Below are 17,477 nucleotides of genomic sequence, written 5' to 3' on the forward strand. Positions count from 1 at the left end.
CTGTTTATATCTAAATACCACGTCCTCTTTCTGGCATTAGTGTGAAACAGGATGAGTGACAGGGTATCTGCTGGCACGGGAAGTTATGTGGCCACCCTGGGCAACCTCCCATGGATGCCTTGTCCACCTGCCGTCACACAACGGGTAGGCTGGCCCTCCTCACTCGCCTTCTCTGTGTCTTCCCTGCTGTCCCACCACTGCGCTCTCCTCCTACCTCCTCTGGCCTTTGGTCCCCCCTTTCTTCTCCCACCCCACCCCCCACCCAGAGACTTTAGCAGCCCCTCAATGATGCATACTTTCCACATCTCTCCAAGCAGCTCTGATCTCTTCACCTAGCTTCATGCCTGGTCCTCAATATATAAGAGCACTTCCACTTAGTTATCTAATGTCAACTTCTACTCTGAACTCATCATCTTTCTTTAAAAAAAAAAAAAGATTTATTTATTTATTCATGAGAGACACACAGAAAGAAAGAGGCAAAGACACAGGCAGAGGGAGAAGCAGGCTCTGTGCAGGGAGCCCGACCTGGGACTCGGCCCCAGGGCTCCAGGATCACACCCTGGGCTGAAGGCGGTGCTAAACTGCTGAGCCACCCAGGCTGCCCCTGAACTCATCATCTAACCACAGAAACCAATTCCCTGTCAGTGCAATGTTTTAGCCATTCCGGTTACCCAGGCTCTTTAACCTCCGAGTCATACCTGGCTGTACTTCTTGCCATCCCTCCACTTCTGCTTAGCTGCACATCACATCCTATCATCCCTCATTTATGATGGCTTTTTATATCTGTCACTTCACTTCTGCTCACACACTAACCATCCAGCATCTGAAGATGGGCCAAATTAAGATACATTCAGGTAAGGAGACCCCATTCAGATATTACATTAAGATGATAATGGAAATACACATGTATCACATGGAAATAGCTCATGATCTATGTTATACACTCCCCCCTCCCTTAACACACTTAGTATGATCCCACATATGACATTACCTGAAAAGGGAAGAATAAAAATTTAACAGTGGGTATCTCTCGTCGGTGGAGTTACAGGTGAGTTGTAGCGTCTTCAGAAGTTGTGCTCAACTCTGTTTTCTAATTTACTACAATAAATATATAATACATTTATGATAAAAATATTTGATACGACACTTAGGCCCATGCTGAATTTCACCATGTCATCCCAGTATTCTAAAATTGTTAGCCCTGGGACGCCTGGATGGCTCAGCAGTTAAGTTCTGCTTTCGGCTCAGGGCGTGAGCCTGGAGTTCAGGGATCGAGTTCTGCATCGGGCTCCCTGCATACAGCCTGCTTCTCCCTCTGTGTCTCTGCCTCTGTGTGTGTGTGTGTGTGTGTGTGTGTGTGTGTGTGTGTGTGTCTCATGAATAAATAAATAAAATCTTAAAAAAAATATATGACCGTTATCCCTGACAGGTCAAAGCTGACCCCCCCGTTTTTCTAAATTCTATCCCATTCTCATTTGCCTACCCACCTTCCAAAAGCCTGCAGAATCTGACCCCACTGTCTGCCCTGCTGTCACCCCCTGCCCTTCTGTTCTGGCCCGACATCGTTCATGGGTAATGCCAGACGACCTTTGCAGTTGCTGTTTTGTGCTGCCTGGAATGCTTCCCCCCTGAGAGCTTCTCTGCATGGTTCTCACATCCAAGTCTCTGTTTAAAATCGCTTCATCAGAAAAGACCATCCTATGTAAAATGGCATGTCCATATGTCTCCTTATCCTTAAAACTAGGTTGTTTAAGCATCAAATAAAGTATTGAAGACGTGTGACCAGGTGGCTGCATACTAGGCACTCAGCAAGGTCACAAACAGATGTGAATTCTACCCTTATGCAGTTTACATAGAGAAGGAAAGACACTCTATTGAGTAAATTATTATACTTGATGCATGTAAAAATGGTTACGTTCAGGATTCAAGGGAGCCTAAATGTAGAAGGCTAAGGCAGGATGGAAAAGCCTGCTGGTGGAGTGAGGGTGAGGGCAGGACAATTAGCAGGGTGGCATGGGGAGAGATGGGCCTGAGAGAGGAGGGGTGTGTGGGCAGAAGGAGCATCCTGGGTATGAACCACCCTGTGGGAGAAAGAACATGGACTCTTGTGGCAATCCAAAGAAGCTCACGTCAGCTCAGAGTAAAAGAAACCTGGAGAGATAGAGAGGCAGAGGAAAGACAGAAACATCTAAGTGGGAAGAAGTAGAGACCGATCACAGAGTCTGAGAAATGCAGGGCCCGGGGGCCAGGACTGTGTGCCTTGCCCTCAGAGCCGTGGGGAGCCAGCCTGAGACCTGTGATGGGAGCCTGGGGAGGGTGGTGCAGTGCCGGACGCCTGCAGCTGAGGCGTCCCTCAGACATCCCGGTGGATGTGCAAATCAGTCAGGGAGACACACACACACTACACTGTGATGCACTGCACAAGCTGGTAGCTCAGAAGACTGAGTGGGCTGCATACAGAATTGACACCCAGGGACTCGAGTAGTAACCACAGTCCTGGGCGTGGAATATTTCCTCTAGGGGTGCACACAGTGAGAGGAAATGAGAGGGGTGAGGAAACCAGACATCTAGAAGTTGGAAACAGAAAAACGCCAGCCTAGTCATGTAAGTGAGCCTCCTCCTGGCACCAGGAGCCTTTATCCGAGGAGCCTCTGGAGAGCTCTGCTCCCGGTCCTGCCTGCCGCATACCTGTCTCTGGTCCTGATCCTTCCAAGTGGACTGATGTAGAATGTGCCTGTGGCATGGCAGCCACGAGCCTCAATGTCTGACTGGGTCTATATGGGTGCTGAGTATGTTAGGCGGGCTAGCAGAAGAGTTCCTGATGCATCAGATGTGAGGTACAAGAGACAGAGCAAAGGATGACTCCAAGCTTCTTAGCCTGTTCTGTCAGAAGAACGGACTTCCCGTGAACTGAACTGAAAGCAGCTGTAGATAGGACAGGGGTTATTTTCTGGTTTTTGTTTTTTTGTGAGTTGGGGGAATTGATCAAGAACTCAGATTTGGGGCTTTTAAGCTGAAGGCTGTGATGTCTGTGAGACAGTGAGAACTTCACGGGGGGTGTGGTGTGGAGATGTACATTTAGGAGGCATCAGTAGATGGAGGATACTTAAAGTCATGAAACTCAATGAAAACACTGAGGGAGGAAGTGCAAATATTTAAAGGGGAAGAGCAGAGGTTGAGCCCCTGGGCCCCACCACCAGGAAAGGTCAGGGAGAAGAGCAAGAAGCAGCACAAGAGCCTGAGAAGGAGCCACCCATGACACTGAAAGAAAGCCAAGAGAATAGGATGACCTACAGGTCAAGGGAAAAAGTCTACCCAGGTGGAGGGAGTAATCAGCCGACAGGTAAAGAAAGATGAGGTCTGAGAAATGACCATGGGAGCAACTACTTGGAGGTCAGTGGTGGCTGTACAGGGGAGTTTCAGTGGGTTCTGGGGTGAAAGCCTCACCCCCTCACATCACAGAATCTCAGTACAGCGCATCAAGGGACCCACAAGGCTGAGAAGTGCAATGTGTTTCTGGAAAAATTGGAAGGATTCCCTCCACTAAGCGAGTATATGGAGCAAATGCATTGTGGCCAGTCTGGGGAAGTGTGGGCCTCCTTCCTTGTAGGGGGTTCTCAGTGTGTGTGCTGGATGCTGTCCATCCTACTGATCCAAAGACCTCAACTGGTTGCAACCAATATTTGAGAGCAGAGAATATGATGGCTGTTATACCAATCATTTTCAGAAAAGGTAGATTAAAACAAGTCTCTTGTATAAAAAAGTAGTGAGGAGAAATTTAACTGTAACCCAATAAATTTCATCCTAATAAATAAAGTGTATTAGGTTCTAGACTATTAACTCCAATATTAAACCCAAGATACACTTGTTAACTTTCGTGATTAATGTGCACTAAAAAATAATAAAAATTTAAAAATCAAGTCATTCTCCATGGGGATTTATACCACTTTCTTTATCGCTTAGGTATTCTGTTAGTTTCACAACATCGGAATAAGGGATGCTAGAATAAAGAATTTAAGGGATGGCAATAATTCTAGAATATTTACAACCTATAGTCTTGGATAAAACACACCATGTAGCTAGTGAGGTTGTGAAAGAAACCAGATATCCACCAGAAACCTGGGTTTTATCTAATGTAGCACAGTTTATTAAAACCAGAGATGTAGGTTCAAGTCTAAATTTTGCTACTTACCAACTGTAATACTGACCAAGTCATTTAAACCCTAAGCCTCAGTTACCTCATCTGTAAAATGGGAATAAAGATGGTTGTGAGAATTAAATGACTTACATGCAAAGCACTTAGCCTAGAGCATAAGATATGGAACCCACCAGTAGGTTATGCTGATGTGGTGATAAGAACTATGATGATGGTGATGATGTAATAATGATGATGATGTGATATGATGTGATCTGATGATGATGGTGATGATGTTGATGGTGGTGATGATGATGGTGATGATGATGGTGATGATGGTGATGGTAATGATGGTGATGATGATAGTTATGATAGTGCTGATAGTGATGATGACAGTGATGATGGTGATGGTGGTGGTGATGATGGTGATGATAGTGGTGATGGTGATGATCATAGTGATTATGGTGATGATGATAGTGATGATGACGACAGTGATGATGATCATGACAATAGTGATGATGGTGATGATGACAGTGATGATAGTGATGATGATCATGATGATGATAGTGATAATGGTGATGATGATGGTGGTGATGATGATGGTGATGATGATGAAGATGAAGAAAGGAGAGGCAGACAGAAGGGAAAGGAAGAAGAGGAGAGAAAGGAGACTCACTCAAGAGTTGTGGTGATGGTGGTAGTAGATGGTCCTGACAGAGGGGACTCCCAAGGCTACCAGTAAAAAACAGCTCCCTGTGCCCTGCTCTCTGTCTGCTGCATGGTGGGCACTTAGTAAACACTAAGTGAATGAAACAATGGTATGATAATCTCTAAAGTACACTCAGCTTCACATCATTCGATAATCCTATGACTGTGGTAATCTTTCCTTGGATCTTCACATTTAGATTTGTGATGTTAAAGAAATGAATAAATTATTTACAGTATTTGTGAAACATCAATTATAAAGGTTCAGTCGACCACTGCAACACTACTTCATCCATCCAATTTAGGAGCAGGGAGAAAGGGAATGACCAGGAAGAGGAGTGCAGGAAAGAACAGCAAGAGGACAGCAAAAAGGAGGATGGGGAGAAAAAGAATCATGTCCCCTTACCCTCTGGATGGTGCCTGGTCTTTGGAGAGACATGACCATCTGGCTACATAGCAAAACGTCAGCCTCAATGTGGACATTTACAAAGGGAGAGTACTCCTAAGGAAGCTCCTGGACGCCAAAGGCACTTCATTTAGAATAGTAGGTGGTCTTCATGAATAGAATTTACCTGCCAAACAGGCAGGCTGGGCATTTTCTGCTGGGCATGATGCCATTTCTCAATTGCTTGTACTAACTCCCAACTTTGTGGATAAAGAAAGAAATGTTAGCTTGTTTCCTCTGGCCAGACAGCCGGCACACTCTGGACCGGCTCCACTCATCTGCAGTGTGAATAGCTCAAGAAATACAAACTCCTCACAACCAACATGGTTCCAGCAGAAACTTACCTGCTCTTAGGACTCCAGATCTCTGCTTTTTTTAAAAAAATATTTTTTGCTTATAGAATGCTAGTTTAGGCCAAGTTTGCAGCTATGGGCACCCTAATAAACAGACGTAAGTATATTATTTTAGCACCTCATGGAATCTTCGCAGGGCTTCCTCTGACCTGCTCTGAACCTCTTAGCTATGACTCAGTTTTTGTCTCCAACTGATTTTATCTCTAGATTCTGCCCCTTTACCAAGTTTCCTCCCTTCCCCCTTCTCTTCTTTCCTCTCTTTCTCTCTCTACTTTCTTTGTTTCACTAAGATTTAGCACAGACTAACATTCTAGCCTTACATCCCCCAGGGGTCTATTCTCTGCTTTCTCTCTTACTGAGCTCTTAGCCATTCTTTAAGACTGGAGTTTATACAGCATCCGTGAAATGCCTTCTCTCCGCATTTTGTGTCAGGATTACCACTGGTCACCCATTGTTTGCTCTGTCTCTAGAATATGACTTTGCAATCTTTCAGAAGAGAATAATCTCCCTTCATTCCCAAGACTGGGCCTGGAGTGTGCTACTGGAACTTTCCTCCTGCCTATGCAATGGATAACCACAAATCAAGAGCAGGTGCAAAGTCTCCCTCATAAAAGGTAAAACTACTTCCTCCATCAAACAAAAAGACCTTGGCTCTATCCGTGTTTTGGGTTTCTGTGGGCACCACCAACCGCTATTCCCTGCACACTGCTCCTATTTCTCCCTGATTTCTTTGAATACAATACATGCTCTCTGAGATCCATCTACTTCTCTCATCTTTATTTTTTTATCTTTTTTAAAAGATCTTTTATTCATTTATTCATGAGACACAGAGAGAGACAGAGAGAGAGTCAGAGACATACGCAGAGGGAGAAGCAGGCTCCATGCAGGGAGCCTGATGTGGGACTTGATCCCGGGTCTCCAGGATCACACCCTGGGCCGAAGGCAGCGCTAATCCGCTGAGCCATCCAGGCGTCCTTCTCATCTTTAAATAAGCTAATCTAAGGATCAGAAACTAATACTGAGGCCATGGTTGAGGACAAAAGAGAAGCTATTGCCTTAGTAGGTGGCTAATGGCAAAGAGTCATTGCTAGTTGATTTTTGAGAGTTTGTGAAGCATGAGAAGCATTTCAGAAGCAGCCTGACAGAAAGAAAACACAGTAACACTGTGTCACTCAACAAGACAGTGGGGGAAGAGCACTACATGGGAAGTCAGGAGACAGGCTTCCAACTACATCTGTGCCACTAGCAAGCAGTGTGACCTAAAAAAAATCACTTAACCTCTCTGGACCTCATTTATTACAAAAACCAGGATTTGAACTAGACCTCCAGCATTCCACTATAAACATTCTTTGACCTGAGGATTAATTTTCAAGCGCATCCCACTGAAGCTCCCTCAATGAAATCCACATTGTAGAGATAACAGGAGAGGTATTGCTGGCTGGACTACTTAAAGGGGAGGAACCACAGCCTGCAGAGGAGGGTGCATGGTCATTCACACCTTTTCTCCCATGACTACACTTGAAAATTAGTTCAGCCACAATTGGATGAAATGGATTATGTCCTGGACCACAAAATGAACACACTGCCTTTTGCCTCCAATTCTGTTTTGTTGTTTTAAAAACTCCCCCCCAAAAGAAAAGTAGATTACATCCAGACTAAAGTTCAGGAGGAAAATAAATTTATCCTCAAATGTGGACCAGGCTCCATAGTTTCTTCATTTGCTGACATCAGACAAGAAGCCTTTACATTTCTTTTTGCCTCTCTATCTAGTGGGGAGTGAAAGCCTGGGCTGTACAAAAGAGAAGAAAGAAGAGGGTGAGGGAGGAAAGCTTGGCTGTGTCTCTGCCTGGTCCTGTTGCTTAGCAACATCTCCCATCTCCGTCTGAGAAAAAATGATTCGGGGAGGTGACACAGAGGACCCATTTCTCATGAAGGAACAGCCCCATTTTACCAGATCCACATTTTCTTAGAATGATAATAAGATGATTATCACAGCACGGGCTTTATGTATCCACTTCCACAGCCAAAGAGAGAACATGAGAACAACCAAACCCAAACTGTGGAAAAGTGGCTTCCCATGCACATGCAGGACTCAGGACTTACCACTTATCCACTTAGCCTCAGGGTCGTGAATTTTGAAATCATCACTGAAGAGATCTTCCACTGTGACCTTCTTCTTTTGAGACAGACTATTATCTTCCGCTAGAAAGAACATGGCAAATGGTTAAATCTTTTATTTTTGGATTAAGAAAAAAATCCAGAGAGGACCATAACATATTGTTGTTGCCATTCAGAAATAGTACATATGGTAAAACATATACTTTCTATACATAACATAAGGGCTGAATAAAAGCCATTCATGCTTTTTGTTTTTAATTAAAATATCAAAAACTACAGTAAGGGGATCATGGTACAGTAGCATGGCATCATTTCTCCCCCTCCACTTGAACACATAAACCATTGTATTTCTTAGGAACAGAGGTAAATGTTTCAAGACTGATTTATGAACAATAAGGTGAGAGGGGTGAAGAGAGGAAGCAACAAATGTCCAGAAGGGATCTCAGTTGTGTGATGTAACCAATCATTCATTATGCATTTATTAAGTGCCAACTATTGGCAGCATGTTGGGTGCTGGGAATGAAAAGGTGAGAAACACATCCCGTAGGTCCATATGCTTCACTTGTCCCTGGCTGTGTCTGGGTTGGGAGTCAGTTCTTGTTCAGATAGAATCACACCTCAGACGTCTGTCTGCAAACAATCAAGATTCTACCTTGTTTCATCTCCATCACTCCACTCAGGAGGAAACACCTGGGGTAAGCCTTGAAGGTACCAATCTAATATCCACCCCAAGAGGAGGTGTTTAGTTAATGGCACCGTGGGTGAGACTAGAAACCTGGCAATGTTTATCCTATTTTTTGAGGTTGAAGAAGCATCTGGGGTTTTAGCTAACAGAGTAAACACACAAGGGTAGTACCTGACACCACTCTCACTTCTGCTACGCCAATCACATTATTAACCATTTCCGATGGACATCGTCCATCTAGATTTATTTCTCTTCCTGCTTTCCTGAACAGAAGATGCCAGCTGTCAGGGCACATCTCTTGAAGACTTGGGGTCCTCGTTTCATCAGCTCTGTGCTGTGCTGCTGTGTGGGGCTCTCCTCAGTGCTAATCAAGGTGTGCAGGTCTGTGTGCATCCCAGGTGAAGGCGTTTCAGATCTGTGTTGCTTCTACATTTTGATGTTTGGTTGTTATGCTTGTTTCTCTTTTTGGTTTCTACCTGTGGAGCCAGCTTCCCCATCTTGGACTGTCATAGAGCTTGCCTTCAACAGTACCCTTTACCTCTTTTAATTTTCTGTTTCATGAGCTGTGGCAGGTGGGAAAAACAAGAACGTTTGCCTGATGGCATGATAAATAAGTACTCTCTGAATGAAATCCCCTAAAGCTTCTTGTAGGATTCGAGTGCATGGATTTTATTACATCTCCTATATCTTTCTTTTGGCCCCTCCGGATGTTATCGATTACTGAAGTTGTCAGAAGAGTCACGTGTTACTTTGTGTATTGACTGATTTTTTGAATATCAAAAAGGATTAATGTGTGCAAAAGTCTTTTGAAAATTACAGAATGATACCTTTCAAAGTGACCTTCTCATTAGGCCTGATTATATGTGGAGCTCTCCCAGGTGCTAAATAAACCATGTTAAAGCAAACCTAATTCTTCCCTGTAGGACCTTTTCACCTGCAACTGAAGCAGCCCCAGGAAAAGGCACACACAGCTTCAGATGCAATGCATTTCCATTTGGAAAACAAACAGTAAGTGAACATTTTAAAGATGACTAGACGTCAATTCAGTGAACTTACACTGTGATCTAGTAATTGAGAAATATATTTGCAACTAATTGAAAAGTAAGTCCTGGAGATCTAATGCACAATATAGTGATTACAGACAACAATCTGTATTATAAATATCAAAATTATGAAGAGATTAGATCTTAATTATTCCCACTAAAAAAAAAACAGAAATGATAATTATGTGACCTGATAAAGGTATTAGCTCACTCCTCAAAGGCAATTATATTGCAAAATATAAATGTATCAAATCAGCATGTTGCATACATTAAACATACACAGTGATGTATGTTAAATATATTTCAATAAAAAATAAGTAAAACAAAAACTAAGTATAAAAATTTCTGAGACACTTCTTCTTAAAAAGATTTTATTTATTTATTTGAGATAGAGTGAGCAAGAGAGAGAGCATAAATAGAGGGCAAGGCAGAGGGAGAGGGAGAAGCAGGCTCTCCACTGAGCAGGGAACCCAACTCGGGGCTCGATCCCAGGACCCTGAGATCATGACCTGAGCTAAAGGCAGACATGTCACTGACTGAGCCACCCAGGTGCCCCTCTTAAGCATATGGTCAGAAAATAAATAGTCCTATTAAAACATGAATTTAATCTAAGTAACTTCACTATTTAAGGAAGATTTTAGCTCACTTCTTGAGGTATCCATGCATGTAATGAGAAAAGAAGGCATGGCTTCCATTTAAACAAACTTTGGGTTAAAGATGAAAAGGGTAATTTGTTCACTTTCTGAAAATCTCTTTTTGCAAGACATTTAATGTAAAAATGTCTTTTTTTAAAAACTATTACTTTGTTTTTAAAAGGTATTTTAAACACGTGACTTTTAAATAGGGACAGTCTGTGGTGAAAGCATTGTGATAGATGCTATAAAGTGCTGTCTTCAAGCCAGGACACTTGACTCTGTCAATAATCAGCTCGGTCCCAAGATTCTCACCCTGGCCTCCCTGGACCTTGGTGACTTGTTCACATATTCAACTGCTATCTGGCTAAATCACTGATTTGTGTTTTGATGCACTTCCAAAATCTTTTGAGGTGGTGACAAGCATGTGTGACCATCATGCTCCAGGAACCTTGCTGGGACCTGAAGAATCCCAGCTGAAGACTCTAAGAAGCTCGGGGAGCAGGAGGGGAGCCAAATGGAAAGCATAACTGTATTGCAACAGTGTCAGTGCAGGAGCAGCAGGGTGGGCCATGACCAGGAAGAAAGAAGTAGGGGAAATTCTGGAAAGAATTCCCTGGGGAAAGGTCTTGCTAGCCAAGATAAAAGAGGTATAAGAAGAACCTCCGAGCTAGAAGGAATGCAAGAGCATGAAGACATCAGTGAATGTAACATTCTCAGGAAATTGTGTTGGTGTTAGGGTGGGAGGAAGTATGAGTGGGGAAAGTCCGCAGGTGAAGGCAGATCCTCTCCTTACATTTGATATTCTGGAATTTCATTAGAAAACATCCACTCGTGATGTGCCTGGCTGGCTCAGTCGGTTAAGCACTCGACATTTGCTCTCAGCTCAGGTCTTGCTCTCAGGGTCGTGAGTTCAAGCTCTGAGTTGGGCTCCATGCTTGGGATGGAGCCTACTTGAAAAACAAAATGTCCACTTGCAGATTTTCTTTAAAAACCATGCTTTGCAGCCAGTACTATTATCAGTCCCATATCAGGAACATTGCCAGCAATGATGTCATTGACACTGCTTGTCCTTCATTCTGTTCCTCCTTCCAGGGTACAAGCGGACCCACTGGATCCAATCTCCACATTGCTGGCTTTTTCTCTCATGTTTTCCATGTTTTTTATGTCTTTGGGGCCATCTGCGTGATTTATTCAGTTTGATTTTCCACTTTATCAATTTTTTAGCATTATCTAGATGTTTCTTTCATCTCACTGCTAAATTTTAAAATTTCAAATAATTATATTTTAATTTCTAATACCCCTAATTTGCTCTTTTTCAAGATAATCTCCTCTTATAGTTGTAGGCTCCTTTATCATATTGATAATTTTTTTAAAACCCAAAATGTCATTTTCTGCTTTCCCTATTAATTTATATTTAAGTGCTTGAAAGAGCTCCTGTGTATTAAGTGCTCACGTGTCTTAAGCTGGTGTTCTGCTTTCTAGGGGATAGGATAGTTCCTGCAGGTCCCTGTGACTCTCAGCCTCTTCCCTGAAAGTGTTCTGGTTCATGAGAGACTCCTGGTGATGTGGTTGCGAGCAACGTCCTGGGTACTTGGAGGCTCTGTCTGGGTCTCCTGTGGCCATTTGGGCTGGAGCCCTTTGCCCAACACAGGTGACCCTCTGAATATGAACCCACTTTTGAGGCAGGGGGCTCCCTGGAACGAGGAATAAAATGAAGGAGAAGCCGTAGGTGCTATGTTTTATTTTTTCTCATTTCTACCTGCTTGAAATCAGAAGGGAAAGATTTCTGTGCTCAATCTGCCATCTTAAGCCAGAAGTCAATGTATAGGTGGAGATATTAGTGGCCAGTGGCTTTTATATTTGGATTTCACCCTGAAGGTAATCTGGGGATGACCAAAAAGTAAAGTTTCCTTCAGCCCGAAAGCTGGATAACCAAACAGCACTTGTAGTTATCATGGTCTCCTGGTCAGCTCACCGGCAGGCAAAGGCATGCCCTCATCCCCAGGGAGGCAGCTATCTCTATGTAGGTCAGAATACAATGCGCATTGCTCACGCTTCTTGCCGGATGCTTGTTAAACCGTTATGTTGTTAAGTAGCACAATTACTGGAGAACATTTTGGAATGTTCTCTAGAGATTTTTAAAATTAGAAATAAATTCCACCACCCTAAAATGGATTAATGTGAAGCATAACCTCTTGAGGTTTTCAATCACTGCAAGTGGAGGTTAGCTACTGACAAACCCAATTTAGTAATAAAGAAAATCTATCCAGATTAGTGAGAAGTCTCTTGTTAGTTCTGCTCGTGTTAGAAATTGGAATAACTGACAACTCTAAAAATGCTCTGCAGTCTTCAGAGGACACTGACAGGTTTAACTCTTGATCCTCTACGAAAGAGGAGAGAGGAAAGCCATTTTATGGAAGGCAAACCTAAACTACTGAGAGGTTATAAGGCTTCTCCAAAGAGGCGTGGAAAGCTAGTCGAGCTAGCATTAGCCACATTCTCAGGGAAATCTGAATGTTGACATTGTTCACAGAAGCTGGATGTGTGCAACCTATTCCATCCACAAGTGGGATGCTAATTAAATCACAGAATACAGAAAATATCAAGCAGCTAATGCTAATGAGGATCCTGATAAAACACTATGTTCTCCAGGTTAAAAAAATTATGTAAATAAAGAAAACGGTTTAAAAACCATTTTTTTACAGACACATTTCCTTAATGAGAAAAATTTAGCCTCTGAAACAGATCAACAAGGAACACGCACACCAGTGGCACACAGCAAGTGTTCACCCTGCGATGTGTGCTGTGGCAGGTGTCAAGTACAAGGGTTTTCAATCTCCAGGAGACAAAGACTGTGGTGGGCAGGGCAGATACAGCCTCCCAGAGGAGGCAGATCCCAAGCCCGGGCTCAGAGTAAAAGTACTTTGGTATTTAGAATAAGTCACAGGGAACATCTGTATGTTGTTTGGGTAGAAGCTGGTATTTTTGTTTGCTTTCATACAAACACTCAGAGGAACATATGGAAATCGAAGAAACTGGTTTGTTAAAAGATTCATTTATTTATTCGAGAGGGAGACCGCACGATCAGGAGAGGCAGAGAGAGGGAGAGAGAATCCCAAGCAGATTCCACACTGAGCATGGAGCTTGATGCGGGGCTCAATCTCACGACCCTGAGATCATGACCTGAGCTGAAATCAAGAGTTGGACGCTCAACCGACTGTACCACCCAGGTGCATGGAAACTCTGATATTCCAAGTCTGAACCATTAATTCATGAGTTCCAATGATACAGTTTTTGCTTAACATCAAATCACTGCTAAGTTTGTACCATTACTGACAAACCGTGGACAGCGGCTTAGTCTAAGGAAAAAGCTATGAAAACACAGGAAGCATTTCCCATCCTCTGCCAGCAAATTAACTGAGTAAGTGCTCTGTGTCAGGTACTGGTAGATTCTGGAATCAATACTTCCAGGTAGGCTTTTTTTTTTTTTTTTTAAGAAGTACAATCAATGCTATCTACTATAGATGATACTCATATTTCCTTGGTAGATTCTTCTCATGATGAAGGAAGAAATCTAGTCATGCTTCGCTATCAACAAAGTAGGAACAATGAAATTTAAACTGGGTCTACAGGTCACAAAATGGAGCACACCCAGAGTCTTACCATAACTCGTTCAGGTGACTTAGATGATGAGATATGGAGCTTTTGTGCTGATGAGATTTTGGACCTTGAGTTAATCCTGTAATAGCTCAGGGCCTCTGGAGACCTTAGGATGGAGAGAATGTACTTTGTATGTGGGATAGATGTGAATCTTTAGGGGCTGGAGGTCAGGTTATGTAGGTAAAATAATGCCCCCCAAAGATGTCCATGAGTATGGGTGCTATGCACTGAATTGCACCCCCTGCCATTCATATGCTGAAGCCTTAACCCCCAATGTGATGATATTTGGAGATAGAGCCCTAAAGGAGATAATTAAAGTTAGATGAGATCATAAAGGTGGAGCTCTACTCCAACAGACATGGTGTCCTCATAAGGAAAGAAGAAGAGACGAACTCTCTCTCTCTCTCTCCATGCACGAAGACAAAAAGCAACATGAGACACAGCAAGAAGAGGCCACCTGCAAGCTAGAAAGAGAGGTCTCATCAGAAAACAACCCTGCTGGCATTTGATCTTGGGCTTAAAGACTCAAGAATTATATGAATTGTAAGTGGAGATTATATCTATTTCATGCATGTAAAATAAAATCATAAAAATAAATTAGGTCAAGGCAGGGGGTGGGTACTGTCCTTTCCACTCAACATTTTAAGAACACCAATATATACATTTATACGAATACATTTCAGATCCTTCCCTGGTGGGCAGAGATGAAAAAGAATCAAATTTTAAAGCTGAGAGGAGGCCTGCAGAGAGGTGTGGAGGCTGGCATGGACTCTCCAGTGAGCGGGTGGACCCTGGCATGTCCAGCACACCTCTTTCTAGGCTCTGTCGCCTACCTCAGACACCTGTAAGATACGGCCACTGCAAGACTGGAAAAGGCATTTATTTCCCTTTGTTTTAGTTTCTTGTGAGCCATCACCACAAATGGCGTGGCTCAGAACAGCTGACGTTTGCTCTCTCACAGTTGTGGAGACTGGAAGTCCAAAGTCAGACTCCCTGGGCCAAGAGCAAGATGCCAGCAGGGTGCACTCTGAGCCTACAGAGCTCTAGGGAAGCCTCCCTTCTTTGTCCCCACTGATGCTTGTGGCTGCATCACTGTGATCTCTGCCTCCCTGGTCACGTTGCCTTTTCCCCTGTCTGTGTCAGATCTCCCTCTGCCTCCTTCTCATACAGATATGTGTGGCTGCATTTAGGATTCATGCATAAAGCAGGAAACCTCCCCCCACCCACCACCCTCCAACAATCCCTTTTTTTGCCATATAAATAGGTGATGTTCCAGGGATTAGGACATGGAACCTTTGGGAGGAGGGGTCTTCTCACCCAGCTGATCCCTTAAGACCTTTTCTCCATTTCTAACTAACCCATAACTTTAGAAGGCATCCTCTGAAAACACAATAATCACACATTCACTAAATTTTTAAGAAAACAAAAAAAAAAATCTGGATAAGGATAAAGCAAGAGAGAAAAAGACTAATACATCTGAGGTTCTGTAAATTATCTCTTAACCTAATTTCTGCTCATTTTAATACCTCATATAAAAAGCACAGAGTTAATTTAGAGATAATCTGGAATTTGAGGAATAGAAAATAGCCATTTGAGGATATGCTGTTTTTGCTGAAGTGATAAGTGATTGCTCCAGCAGGGTTTAAGGTAAGAGAAGAGCTCTGTCTCATAGAGAAGGTGGACCATTTTGCAGCCTGGAAATCAATCCTCCTTGGTGCTATGACCTGCCTAGTTCACTGTGGGCAATTTCTCTCCCCTTCTCTGATTTTATTATATCATCTATTTCTGTATTCTTGACTCAGACCTGGTAACTCGACTGAGACTCCTGAATTGCTGTCTTTGGTTTTCTGACTGGCCAGAGTCTTTCCTAAAATAGCAACTATTAGACTAGCCAGCTCCTTGTAACAGATGGTCCTGAAGGCTCCCTAAATTCACTTGAACTTTCCCAAGGGGCTTTCATCCAAATCAGGCAACAGACTAAAGAAAATCAGAGTGCCAGGATGGGATTTATCTTTTTCATGGTCTATATACAACTGTGCCTTTAACACAGGCTGCAAAATGTAGCAATGCTTTGAAAAGTGCCCCTTTATGGATAAATACGTAGGCACATTTGCCTCAGCTTAGATTCTTAATGCAAGCGCGCATAACAATCTACTGCCATCCCTCAGATAAATGGCTCTTTAGTGTAAGGATTCAATAAATAACCAAGATGTACCTCGCAATCCTAGAACTAATGATGAAAAGTCAAAGTAGAGCCTGTTAAGATCCTCCCAGGGACTCACTTCTCAAGACTTTGGAAGTTTGCAACTACCTATAAGGTTAGTAGCCATGTAAATTAATTCTTTCTTTTATGGAAACCTGTCAGAACTCCCTCTTCTCAGATTTGTTTCAATTTAAGGAATGGTGCAAATTCACTGAGTTCAAGGCATGTAGACTGCATTCATGAAGTATTTCATAAATCAAGGGGTCTTGTTGTGGCAGACAGGAGGCTGCCTCTCTGAGTCACTGTACTCTTCAACTCTGCAGAGGCTGACCCTTAGAAACACTGACTTTCTGGAAACTTCTTCCAGCTAAGGGAGGCCATGCAAGATGGTTGTGGCAAGTAAGCTGTCTCCCAGCTGGTTTCAGACAAAGACAGAACTACATGAGGCAAGTCCTATGATTTTCCCTTCTTTCTAGTGAGGATAGGAGATGTGATGTGTGAAGCCAGTGCAGCCACTTTGCCAGCATGCTGACAATAACAGCAGAGATACCTGAGCTACTGAACCATCCTGGCTGTGTCTAGACTTCTCCTTTTGTTTTGTTTTGTTTGTTTGTTTAAAGAAGGGGAAGAGCAGAGGGAAGAGAGAGAGCATCTTCTTTTTTAAAAAATTTATTTATCAAAAAAAAATTTATTTATCTTGGAGAGAGAGAGAGAAAGAGAGAGAGAGAGAGAGAGAGAGAGAGGTGAATGGAGGGAGGGGCACATGGAGAGAAAATCTTGAGCAGAATCTGTGCTAAGTGTGAAGCCCTATGCAGGGCTTGATCTCACAACCCTGAGATCATGACCTAAGCCAAAGTTAAGAGTCGGATGGATGCTTGAACTAAGCCACCCAGGTGCCCCTGGACTTCTTTTATGAAACAATGCAACACTTATGGTTTGAGTTATTTTAGTGAAATAAAAAGTGCATTTAGTGCATTCTGTGGGGGACAAAGGTAGTCTGATATATTGTAATATCTGGGCTTTGGACAAATGCTCAAGCTGATTCCTAACAGGCCTTTGGGCAGGCTGACCAGGCACATGAGATTCCTGAAGTGCATTCAAATGTTTATGTGGATGGGTGCCTGGGCGGCTCAGTCAGTGAAACATCTGCCTTGAGCTCAGGTCATGCTCCTGGATCGAGTCCTGCATCGGGCTCCCTGCTCAACAGGGAGTCTGCTTCGCTCTCCCCCTCTGCGTTCCCCAACTCTCATTTGTGCTCTTTCTATCTCAAATAAACAAATGAAATCTTTTAAAAATGTTTAAAAAATGTTTATGAGGACATATATGCCTTTTTCCAATGATGAGATGATTTATAGTTTTATTAGATTCTAAAAACAGGGATCCCTGGGTGGCTCGGCTGTTTGGCGCCTGCCTTTGGCCCAGGGCGTGATCTTGGAGACCCGGGATCAAGTCCCACGTCGGGCTCCTGGCATGGAGCCTGCTTCTCCCTCCTCCT

The 17,477-nt window shown here is 43.2% G+C and overlaps 1 protein-coding gene across 3 annotated transcripts in view; it reads right to left on the reverse strand.

Annotated features, from left to right (window-relative positions):
- DPP6 (dipeptidyl peptidase like 6) overlaps positions 1–17,477 on the reverse strand; it is an 826,517-nt gene that overhangs the window by 317,324 nt on the left and 491,716 nt on the right. For all 3 annotated transcript variants that reach the window (XM_041753453.1, XM_041753451.1, XM_041753452.1), the window contains exon 3: positions 7,742–7,840. In XM_041753453.1, the coding sequence (XP_041609387.1) occupies positions 7,742–7,840 (99 nt within the window). The remainder of the gene's footprint in view (positions 1–7,741; positions 7,841–17,477) is intronic.

The sequence above is a fragment of the Vulpes lagopus genome, chromosome 4 (assembly GCF_018345385.1).
Source record: "Vulpes lagopus strain Blue_001 chromosome 4, ASM1834538v1, whole genome shotgun sequence".
Classification (NCBI taxonomy): Eukaryota; Metazoa; Chordata; class Mammalia; order Carnivora; family Canidae; genus Vulpes; species Vulpes lagopus.